An 11340-nucleotide genomic window follows, 5' to 3' on the forward strand; every position below is an offset into this window, starting at 1 on the left:
TAATCGGAATTATATAATCTAAATTAAATAATAAAGGGGCATGTTTGATTAGGATTATAATCTAATTAGATTATATAATCTGACAAGATTACACGTCAGTGATTAAGGAAGATTAAAATAGTAATATTATGTTTTCTTAATCATAAAATTATTTTAAATATTTTTTAAAATCTGAATAAATCACTGTTGCATTCGTACCCGTTCAACTTGAAATTTGTTCGGTATCATTTACTCGTTCGTTCGGATTTTAGGCTGGTGCCAATGCAGGCTATAGTGAGGGCGATAGCGCCCAGCAGGAGGCGAGAGCGGGGCTGGAGGCGGGCGAGAGCGACCCGGCGGGCGCTACTGCTACCGCCCGGCGATAGGCAGGCGAGAGCGGGGCGACGCGTTGGCGATGGCGTCTTCGCGGGCGAGAGCGAGGGGCGACAGTGAGTGGCGGCTTCTGATTGGTCCACGTGTGCTATAGCCTGAGGCTGTAGCCTGCTGCAGCCTGTGCACTGGAGCAGCAGGGACGAGAGTGGAGGCGAGAGCTGACGTGGCAGGGGCGAGAGAGAGGCTGTGCACTGGACTCAGCCTTACTGTGAATTGAAACCACATAACCTGCATGTGGGTTGCGGTTCAGTAGGTTGGATAACGAGCCAGCCCAAAGCAAGCCCGAGAAGTCCCAAAAGTCAAGAGCCAGCCCAAAGTTAGCGTCGTCGTGTAGTCGTCTTTCTCAAGAGTCAAGAGCATCATTTCACCTAGTACCCAGTAAATGGAGGCGCTCGTGGTGCGGCAGCTGGGCGATCCCACCCTGCCCCCTGGCGGTGAAGCCTCCCCGTTCGCCGCGGTCTCTGGGGATCACCCAGTGCCGGAGATCTCATCGCCGACGGCTGTCCGAGTGCGAGTCGCGGCGACCAGCCTCAACTTCGCCACGTTCCTCCAGGTGCAGGGCAAGTACCAGGAGCGGCCCCCGCTTCCGTTCGTGCCTGGATCCGACTACTCTGGCGTGGTCGACGCAGTCGGTCCCGGCGTGCGTGGGCTCCGGCCCGGCGACCGCGTCTGCTCCTTTACCGGCCTCGGTTCCTTCGCTGACTTCATCGTCGCCGAGGAGAAGCAGCTGTGAGTTCTTAATTGTGATATAATTCCTTTTGGTTTCTTTTTCTGCTTGATTGAGGCCACGTTAGGTGTAGGTGAGGGTCTTAGGAGCAGAAATATTTGCTGTTTTTTGAAACCTGTAAGGGCTTGGTTTAGCTTTTTTTACAAGCTTTTTTGAGGATCTGACTATAGAGCTGGCTGTGGAAAGAATGTGGGTATCGTGTGGATTACATGCTGTCTGGTATGATAATTAGGGTTACCCAGATTATCCCCTAAAATGCTCTTAAAACTCAAGGACATCATCAAGGTACGTCCCTGAGGTCAAAAGGATCGAACTCTGCCTCACCCGAGGTCCTCCTCACGAGTATTCCAAAAACTCCGCCTTGCTCGAGCCCGATCTCGGACAGGGCGTGAGCTTGGGAGAATCTCCGCCTCGGCCGAGGAGAAGCAGCTGTGAGTTCTTAATTGTGATATAATTCCTTTTGGTTTTCTTTTTCTGCTTGATTGAGGCCACGTTAGGTGTAGGTGGGGGTCTTAGGAGCAGAAATATTTGCTGTTTTTTGAAACCGGTAAGGGCCTGTTTGGTTTAGCCTTTTTTACAAGCTTTTTTGAGTATCTGACTATGGAGCTGGCTGTTGAAAGAATCTAAGTATCTTGTGGATTACATGTTGTCGGGTATGATAATTAGTGGTACCCAGATTATTCCCAAAAACGCATTTAAAACTCAAGGGCATCATCAAGGTACGTCCCCGAGGTCAAAAGGATCGAACCCCGCCTCGCCCGAGGTCCTCCTCAGGGGTTTTCCAAAAACTCTGCCTCGCTCGAGCCCGATCTTGTACATGGCGTGAGCTCGGGAGAATCTCCTCCTCGCCCGAGGCCCCCTCATCCCAGGGCAGCCATGTTCGCCTCGCCCGAGCCTGTCTTGGACGATAAGGACAATGCATGTGACGTACGCAGTCGGTCCCAGCGTGCGTGGGCTCCAGCCCGGCGACCGCGTCTGCTCCTTTACCGGCCTCGGTTCCTTCGCTGACTTCATTGTCGCCGAGGAGAAGCAGCTGTGAGTTCTTAATTGTGATATAATTCCTTTTGGTTTTCTTTTTCTGCTTGATTGAGGCCACGTTAGGTGTAGGTGGGGGTCTTAGGAGCAGAAATATTTGCTGTTTTTTGAAACCGGTAAGGGCCTGTTTGGTTTAGCCTTTTTTACAAGCTTTTTTGAGTATCTGGCTATGGAGCTGGCTGTTGAAAGAATCTAAGTATCTTGTGGATTACATGTTGTCGGGTATGATAATTAGTGGTACCCAGATTATTCCCAAAAACGCATTTAAAACTCAAGGGCATCATCAAGGTACGTCCCCGAGGTCAAAAGGATCGAACCCCGCCTCGCCCGAGGTCCTCCTCAGGGGTTTTCCAAAAACTCTGCCTCGCTCGAGCCCGATCTTGTACATGGCGTGAGCTCGGGAGAATCTCCTCCTCGCCCGAGGCCCCCTCATCCCAGGGCAGCCATGTTCGCCTCGCCCGAGCCTGTCTTGGACGATAAGGACAATGCATGTGACGCACGCAGTCGGTCCCAGCGTGCGTGGGCTCCGGCCCGGCGACCGCGTCTGCTCCTTTACCGGCCTCGGTTCCTTCGCTGACTTCATTGTCGCCGAGGAGAAGCAGCTGTGAGTTCTTAATTGTGATATAATTCCTTTTGGTTTTCTTTTTCTGCTTGATTGAGGCCACGTTAGGTGTGGGTGGGGGTCTTAGGAGCAGAAATATTTGTTGCCTTTTGAAACCGGTAAGGACCTGTTTGGTTAGCTTTTTTTACAAGTTTTTTTTTAGAATCTGACTGTAGAGCTGACTGTGGAAAGGATCTGAGTATCGTGGGATTACATGCTGCCAGGTATGATAATTAGGGATACCTAGATTATCTCCTAAAACGCGCTTAAAAGTCAAGGACATCATCAAGGTATGTCCCTGAGGTCAAAAGGATCGAACTCCACCTCGCCCGAGGTCCTCCTCAGGGGTCTTCCAAAAACTCCGCCTCGCTCGAGCCCGATCTCAGACAGGGCGTGAGCTCGGGAGAATCTCCGCCTCGCCCGAGGCCCCCTCACCCCAGGGCAGCCATGTTCGCCTTGCCCGAGCCTGTCTCGGGCGATAAGGACAAGGCATGTGGCAAGGCACGACCAAAGGCCGTCGGGGGATAGCCGCATTCAATGCGTGTACCTACCCACTCAGGCCTTCGGGCGTACAATAACAACAAGACCGCAGTCTTATCAAAGATTCACCACCATGATTACGCATGCGTTCACTGTACACGCACGCCGTCTGCGCGACCCTGGCGGGACATGTAATACGACAGGAGCGCGGACCAGCTCTCGGGTGCAAACTCTGTCTCGCCTGACGTAGAGCTCGCCCTCGGGCGCAAACTCCGCTTCGCCCAAGTCCGGCCTCGGCTACCTGCTCCCCTGTGAATTCTGCAAGAAGCCACTCTGTCGACCGTGGCGCACATCGTCAAATCCCAGGAAGGGCTCGGTCCTGACCTCGGGCAGACTTTTGCCTCGCCCGAGCCCGGCTCTGCCCTCGATATCTGTGACGGAGGACGTCCCCGACGTCATCAGATACAGTGGGGCTAACACCCCCTTAAGAAGCTTTTCCCCATACCTAGCCCTGTGTCAACCACTATGGTATGAGCGACCCCTCGCCAGAGGGGCTCAGGAACATGACCGAGCCCTCGGCTTCAGCCTCGACTCTTAGCAGGAAACAAGCAGGCACAAGTCAACAACAAGGTACAAGACCATGCTGTCTACAGAGCACAAAGGAATCCCTTCACAGTGTGAGTCGACTCCCATCCTCAGGAAGCGCCCCTTGAGCCTATAAATAGAGTAGTCTACGACTTCTCAAGGGGCGGGCGAATACTTCACAAGTCTTCTCCATTCGGTATTGGCACTTGCCTCAATCATCCCCTGGGACTTGGGATCCTTTCCTCTCCCGTTGTGCTTGTAAACCCTGCTGCGAGCACTTAGGTGCGAGTAATATAAGTCTCATCCCTCATCTGCTGGAAGTAGGACCTCTCCTAGCCCGAACCAGGATAAACGACTTATGTCAACTCGCATCACCATCTGGGTCTGGGGCACGCGACATTATTTTACTAGTTGGTTAGGTCCTCAGATCCAAACACCGACACATGCGGAGGAAGATGAAGTGGTCCAAAAGATTCAGGATCTAGAAAGCGATGATTCCTACTACCGTGACGACTCGACCTGTTCATGTTAATTTTGTACGTTTTTTTACCAAAACGATTCTTATAGGAGCGGGCTGAAAAGCTGAAGCGTTTAACATTAACAGTCCAAACTGAATTACTGCCATTGCATCTGTGCGGTGTAAATTTATGTATGAGAATTGAAGAAAATGATGTGCCATTTATGTAATGATTATTTTATTCCTTTATGGGTTATGCTAAATCGATGTCATGTTTTTCTGAATCAGATTTTTGGTGCCTGATGGATGCGACCTGGTCACAGCTGGGGCTTTACCAGTTGCATTTGGTACATCACATTTGGCCCTTGTTCACCGAGCCCAATTGAAGGCTGGCCAGGTTTCCTTCAATGTGATTTCATGTGTTTTTCCGCATTTTTTAGACCAAAGGCATCCACGGGCTTTATTCAAAAACTTAAACATGATAAAAATGTTCTATAGCTCTGGGATTGCCAGCTCACAACGAAGTTGAGATTGAAAAGGAGCACAAACGACAATACCTCTCAATTCTCCAGAACAAGTCTCAAACAGCTAGACAAGAAAAAACAAGTCTTTTGGGCATTTTTTTTATAATAACTCTTAGCAGGAATACATCTCAGAACATTTTACTAGATTAAATTTGCTATCTACTGTCCATGCTATCATAAACCAAATTTGGAACCAATGGATTATAATTCTGTGTACTATGATTATAATTTTGTAGACAACATAGTAACATACTAGTCAGGTGTATACTTGAAGTTTTGTAGTGTATACCTGAAGTTATCCATACAGTATGCATTTATATGATTGACAGTTTGACACAATGGCATTTGGTTTCTATAAACATATATCCTGATCGGAAGTTTTTGCTGCGGCAGTGCTGTGTCTGCAGTTACTGTAGTATTCAAGCAGGAAGCAGCGGCAGCTGCTCCTGCAAAGGGGCAGCCAAACAGGGTGTAGTTCATGTGCTATTAAATTATGCATATTTATCATCATCATCATCTTCTGCGGTTGTTAGTATGCATTCATAGGATTTGTCTCCTTCTGTAGTTGAGGGAACTAGTGTCTTCCACATCACCTAATATTAGTTTATTAGAATACCAAGATCTCTTGAGATGCTTATTTCATGTTACTTGTTTTAACACTTGTGAGACATTTATATACCCTTCATACATAGTATAAACAAAAGGCAATGAGCAACAAGTTGACCTTTGTGTTCCAGTACTTCATTCCTTCTCATTTGATTGTTGCAATTTCAGGTGCTACTTGTTCTTGGTGCTGCTGGTGGTGTCGGGGCATCTGCTGTGCAAATAGGAAAAGTTTGTGGTGCTGTTGTTATTGCAGTTGCTAGGTGATTAGCACGATGAGATAACTATTTCACAATATGGTAGTGTTTAGTGTCTACTGTCTAATGGACCTCCTCTTTGACATCAGGGGGGCTGAGAAATCGGATTATCTCAAATCCATAGGTGCCGATCATGTAATTGACTCAAGCAAGGATAATGTTATAGAAAGTGCCAAGTCTTTCTTAAAGGCTAGAGGCTTGAAAGGTGTTGATGTTTTATATGACCCAGTCGGGGGGAAATTAACTCAAGATAGCCTGAAACTTCTCAATTGGGGAGCACAAATTCTTGTCATCGGATTTGCCAGTGGTGATGTTCCAGTTATTCGAGCGAATATTGCTCTTGTTAAGGTGCAGTTATTCATAAAAATATTAAGAATGTGATTATTCAGGTTTTCTATAATATAATCTGGCTTTCAGCACTTGGGCTGCGTGTCCTGTTTATGTTGATTAAATTCTTAGAGTTTGTGATTCTGACACACATCTCTAGAATTTCTATTATCATTTTCTTGCTAAATTGAACAGTGGATTCTGAATTATAGGACTTGTTAAAAATTTACATGTTTCCAATTTTGAAACTAACATCTAACTGATTAAAAATAATGCTGGTTGCACCAGAATGATTGTTGGTGGGAAATAATAAAATATGTAACCAGTTATTTGAACATGCATGTACTGAATTTGAAGTTGTTATAAGGGGAAATAGGTACTGCTGAATAACATTCCTTACTATCTAAGCAGTGAAGGGAAACTTCTGAAATAAGGATGTACTGATGATACAATTATTTGATTCAAAATTATGTGTATTGAAACCACTAAATAATTTCTCCAAAATAAGAAACAACTGACCATGGTCTTGTGCTGTTTCAGAACTGGACAGTTCATGGTTTGTACTGGGGAAGCTACTTAACTCACCGGCCACAAGTACTCATTGATTCGCTCAATGAACTCTTGTCATGGCTTTCAAAGGGTCTGATAACAGTTCAAATTTCACACTGCTACAGACTTGTTGAGGTAAGCAACATTTAGCAGCTATCATGTTTGATATGGCATGGCCGGAAAGCAACAACTTTTATTGAGGCAACACTGAATGTGTCCCGTGAGCTTGTTTTGAACCAGGGTGGCCTAACTTGTTAGCATGTACTGTTCACACCATTGTACATTTGTACTGACATATTGCTGTATCCGATGTTACTTACTTTGGTACCATGTTGTTTCCTAGAGTCAAAATTGCTCGTCCTTATACATGTAAAAGCATCTATTCGCATGGTAGCATTGTATTGCTATGCAGAGGGAGCATACTATCTAAACAACAGCTGTTCTCCATTTGAAAGAATAAGTATGAGCATATTAAAGAGAAAGGTACATTTGTTATCATCAAACTGTTGCCCAAGTTTGATTTTGGCCATGCCACTCTAAAATCAGAAATCTTTGACCACTGAATTATCAATAGATAAGTTTGGCCATCTAGCTAGTTTGGAAGGTGATTTTGTATTTTTGGAAATAACAAAACTGATTTATTTTCTTGAAATTCATGGGCAACACATTTTAATTAAGTCATAAAAATATGAAACCAGTGTCAATTTTTTTCCCAAGTTTGTCTATCAGTGCTAGATTTGGATTTGTTTGGATCTTATCTGTAGCTGTTCCTACTTCGTAGTGTTTTATTGCTCTTGGTGATACTTGTAATTATTTAAGTCATCATTTTGTTCTATATTAAACCTAGTGATTGACCAACAGGATCAATGGCACGAAAAAGAAAATGAAATGTGTTGGTTAAATTAATCAAATTATTATTCTAGGGCTAGTGATGCCATACTACGGTACTAGTTACAATGGCTAAATGTGGTATATCTGGAGCATGGCACCTGCGTGGTTGTTGTTGTCTTCAAGATCTTCTGATTTTAGAGTTGCATGTCCAAAAACAAACTCGGGCAATAGATAATGACCAAAAGTGGACTTTTCTCTTTATTAAAATGCTTCAAACCGGATATAACTGCATGTGCACCAACCATATCAGATAATTTTTTAAGTCATTCTGCTTGAATATACTTAGCAATGATTATGCATGTGTTAAACTGTTCATTAAAGAAATTGGTTGCGGTCGAGCTTAGGCGTATATGTAATGTGTCAATTTCATTTTAGTATACAATTTTCCACAGGTCCATCTTGCTTTCTCTGCCCTGAGAGATAGGAAGGCGGTTGGCAAAGTGATGATTGTAATGGGCTCCTCAGCTGTACCAAGGCTCTGATATCATTCAGAAACGTTTCTCTACGAGATCATACCAAGGCTCTGTTATCATTCAGAAACATTTCTCTACGAGATCATGAGGCTTATACTGTGTATCTCTTTTATCATCTGAGACTGAAGTAGTTTCCTTGTCAATAATGTGGTGTATGATCTACAAAAATAATCAGAGAAATAAGCAGTTTATATCGACACAGTGCCAAGCAGCATATACAACTGATGAGAAACAGCTCTACCATGCCAATGCTGTGAGTAGTGGCATGTACAATAAATACAACCTGATTAACCAGCATCTAGATCGCAAGGATTGGATTATGGTGGCAGTGGGAAGACCTCGCCGTTTTTTTTATGTTTTACACCATTAGGTGATCTTATTCCAAATATGTTGTGTATTAAATATAATATGTAGCTCCTTAGAAGCGGATGCACTCGACCATAGCAAAGTGTACAACAACGAGAAAAGAGAGGCTTAGGTGTTGTTTGGTTCAAGAAATGTACAACAACGAGAAAAGAGAGGCTTAGGTGTTGTTTGGTTCAAGAAATGTAACGCAAATGGTAATGGTAATGGTTTACGTTCGATTACTGGCGGTAACAAATTTGAATAGGCTGGTATCAATTTTTAGTGTGGTATCTGATTACGGTTGAACTAAAACAAACATGATTTAACGTTATCACTTACTCATTACGTTACAAATTTGTGAACCAAACGGTACCTTAGTTCTTGCTAGATAGGATATTGCCTTTACAAGCCTTGGCTGACATGAAACTCATCTTATGTGCTTTTGCACCAACTAGGCAACTACTGTTTCAGGACTACAAACAAGCGAAGAAAGAAAACAACCTAGTGACAAGTCTTGCTTGCTATTGGCTTTCTTCAGCTCGTAACGTGATGGAACTGAAGAATGTGATGTCGTGCAAGATAGAACTGAAGAATGTGATCACACGGCATGAGGAGAAAATTAAGGAAACTCAAGGACAGACGAAAATGCCTAATTATAATAGAATCTAATGTTCAAAATTTCATTGTAGCAGTGTATGTGTACTGCAGTGAACTATGGACACACCAGCAATATATAATATGATGGGAAGAGATCGAACATTGATGCTGCAGCATTACACGTACTCCTTCATCCTCAGACTCAGACTCATTTCCAGTGACACTAGTCGCTCCAGACAGCAGCAACCTTATCCAGAATCTCCTTCATGATCGAAGGGCAGCTAGCGATGAGATGCTTGAAGCCATCGGTTTTCATGACGGCACCGAGCACATCAGTCGAAGCTATGAACCCAATGCAGTCAGCTCTGAGCTGGGTGCAGTGGTGCTGCTCCGCTAGAGCCAGGATGGTGGCAACCGTGTGCGCGTCGATACCGCGGCACAACTTCGCCTCGCACAAGAGCCTCAACCTGTCGAGCCCGTACCGATCGGCCGCAACCAGCAAGTGCTGCATCGCCAGCACGTTCCTGTTCTCTGTCGCATCGCCATCGCAGTCATCAGCAAGGAATCCGCGTAGACGAAGTGCAGGAGCGCCTCGAACATTGAAGGCTCCATGTCTTGGACCTCGATGCGCTGCGCGTCCTTCTCCCTCATGGCGCCGAAGAGCTCCGCCCTGAACACCACGGACCGTGCGGCCAGGATGCACCGGTGGGCAGGGAACAGCTGGCCGCCGACGCTGAACGTCTGCGCCTTCCCCGTTCTTCAGCATGTCTTTGAGGTCCTGGTGGAGCTTTGGCTGCGAAACTACGACGGCGCCTACGTCTTAAGTGCGAGGCATGTGTTTGACCGTCACGACACATCTGATCGTTAAGGCGCAGCGACTCCAGGAGACTCGATTTCTCAGTGAGTCTAGAGTAGCCCCATTGGGCGTCCACGCACTCAAAGGTCTTTACGCACGACTTCCTCACTCGTTCGCTATCGCCCACCAATAAAGTGAAATTTGTAAGCAGCGAGACTCTAACTCTCATCGAGAGGATGACACTACAAGTTGGAGCAATTTTCGTTTATTTCTCACACACTATTCAAATAGCATACTCATCTAAGGGTTGAGGACACATATTTATAGCCATATAGGCTGCACTACCACACCACACAACACACTACACAACAGATGTTGTCCTCTAGATGCTAAAGGAAATGTTGTCCCTGCAGCACGTTGTCCTCTCTCCAATCCTGCAGTCCTAGCAGTCAAAAGGATGTTAAAGGGGATGTTGTCCCTGCAGTCCTACAACACGCTGTCCTCCCTGCAGTCCTACAACACGCTGTCCTCCTTGCAGTCCTGCAGTCCTAGCAGTCAAAAGGATGCTAAAGGAAATGTTGTCCCTGCAGTCCTGCAGCACGATGTCCTCCACAGATGCTTAAGACTTATTTCATCATTCTCCCCCTAAGTCTTGGGCGTCGTCTTGTGGGAAAGTTGGGTCATCCCGGATCTGGAGCAAATCTCAAGAAACTTGATCCTCCCAAGGGCCTTGGTGAGCAAGTCCGCAAGCTGATCCTTGGTGTTGATGTAGCGCGCATTGATGCTCCCTTCTGCCAAACAGTCACGGTTGAAGTAGTACATCATTCGGATGTGCTTGCTCCGTTCATGGAACACGGGATTCTTGGCCAATGCCAAGGCAGACTGGTTGTCCACTCGGAGTTCCACTGCTCCAACGTCTCTCCCGAGGAGATCACCGAGCAGGCGAGCAAGCCAGAGCGCCTGAGTTGAAGCGGTGGAGGCCGCTATGTACTCGGCTTCGCAGCTGGACATGGTCACCACCTACTGCTTGACCGACTGCCAGCTGATGGGGCACTTGCCGAGGAAGAAGAGGATCTCGCTTGTGCTCTTGCTGGTGTCGATGGCGCCGACGTGGTCGCTGTCGCTGTACCCGACAAGGTGTGCCTCCCCAAGGCACCTCGGGTAGTAGAGACCGTGGTCAAGAGTCCCCGCAACGTAGCGGACGATCCTCTTCACAACCTGCTCGTGTTCCGTTGTCGGTCGCTGTAGGAACCGACTAACGTAGCCGACGGAGTATGCCAGATCCGGTCTTGTGTTGACGAGGTAGCGAAGACTCCCCACAAGACGCCGGTACTGAGTAGCATCCACCTCCTTCGTCGTGTTGTCACGGCTCAGCTTCAGCCTCTCCTCGATCGGAGTGAGAGCTGGGTTGCAATTAGTAATCCCAGCCAGCTCAACAATGCGCCTAGCTTAGGCGGTCTGGCGAAGTGTGATCCCAGAGTCACTCTGGTGCACCTCAATCCCTAGGTAGAAGGAGAGATGCCCCAGGTCACTCATCTGGAAGGTGGCCTTCATCTCTTTCTTAAACGCTGCCACCTCTGCATCCTTGGCGCCGGTGATCACCAAATCGTAGACGTAGACACCCACCAGCAGGGCATTTTCTCCATTGCCTCGCCGATAGATGGTCGCCTCGTGCGGGCTTGGCATGAAGCCCATCCTCTTGAGCGTGGAATCCAGTTTGG

The 11340-nt window shown here is 46.6% G+C and overlaps 1 protein-coding gene and 1 pseudogene across 2 annotated transcripts; one reads left to right on the top strand and one right to left on the bottom strand.

Moving 5' to 3' along the window:
• The first annotated feature begins 628 nt into the window (after positions 1-628).
• Positions 629-8476, top strand: LOC100284173 (polyketide synthesis homolog 1). Of its 2 annotated transcripts, none has more exons than NM_001157069.2 (6): positions 629-1101; positions 4546-4654; positions 5556-5647; positions 5731-5989; positions 6509-6652; positions 7801-8476. In NM_001157069.2, the coding sequence occupies exons 1-6, from the start codon at positions 755-757 to the stop codon at positions 7888-7890; spliced, it is 1041 nt and encodes a 346-aa protein (NP_001150541.1). In that variant the 5' UTR covers positions 629-754; the 3' UTR covers positions 7891-8476. The 2 variants fall into 2 exon arrangements, with proteins under 2 accessions (NP_001150541.1, XP_023157295.1); XM_023301527.2 differs by having other exon boundaries at positions 649-1101; positions 7784-8468.
• A 7-nt stretch (positions 8477-8483) lies between these two features.
• On the bottom strand, positions 8484-10630 carry LOC103648387 (BTB/POZ and MATH domain-containing protein 2-like; annotated as a pseudogene).
• Positions 10631-11340: the final 710 nt, after the last annotated feature.

This window comes from Zea mays, chromosome 2, assembly GCF_902167145.1.
Source record: "Zea mays cultivar B73 chromosome 2, Zm-B73-REFERENCE-NAM-5.0, whole genome shotgun sequence".
In the NCBI taxonomy this organism is placed as follows: Eukaryota; Viridiplantae; Streptophyta; class Magnoliopsida; order Poales; family Poaceae; genus Zea; species Zea mays.

Bases quoted from the DNA above. Each gene is read 5' to 3' on its own strand.
- LOC100284173 (NM_001157069.2), top strand. From the start codon at position 755: ATGGAGGCGCTCGTGGTGCGGCAGCTGGGCGATCCCACCCTGCCCCCT. The intron at 4,655-5,555 runs GTTTCCTTCAAT...TTGCAATTTCAG, and splicing joins CCCAATTGAAGGCTGGCCAG to GTGCTACTTGTTCTTGGTGC. The intron at 5,648-5,730 runs GTGATTAGCACG...CTTTGACATCAG, and splicing joins GTTGTTATTGCAGTTGCTAG to GGGGGCTGAGAAATCGGATT.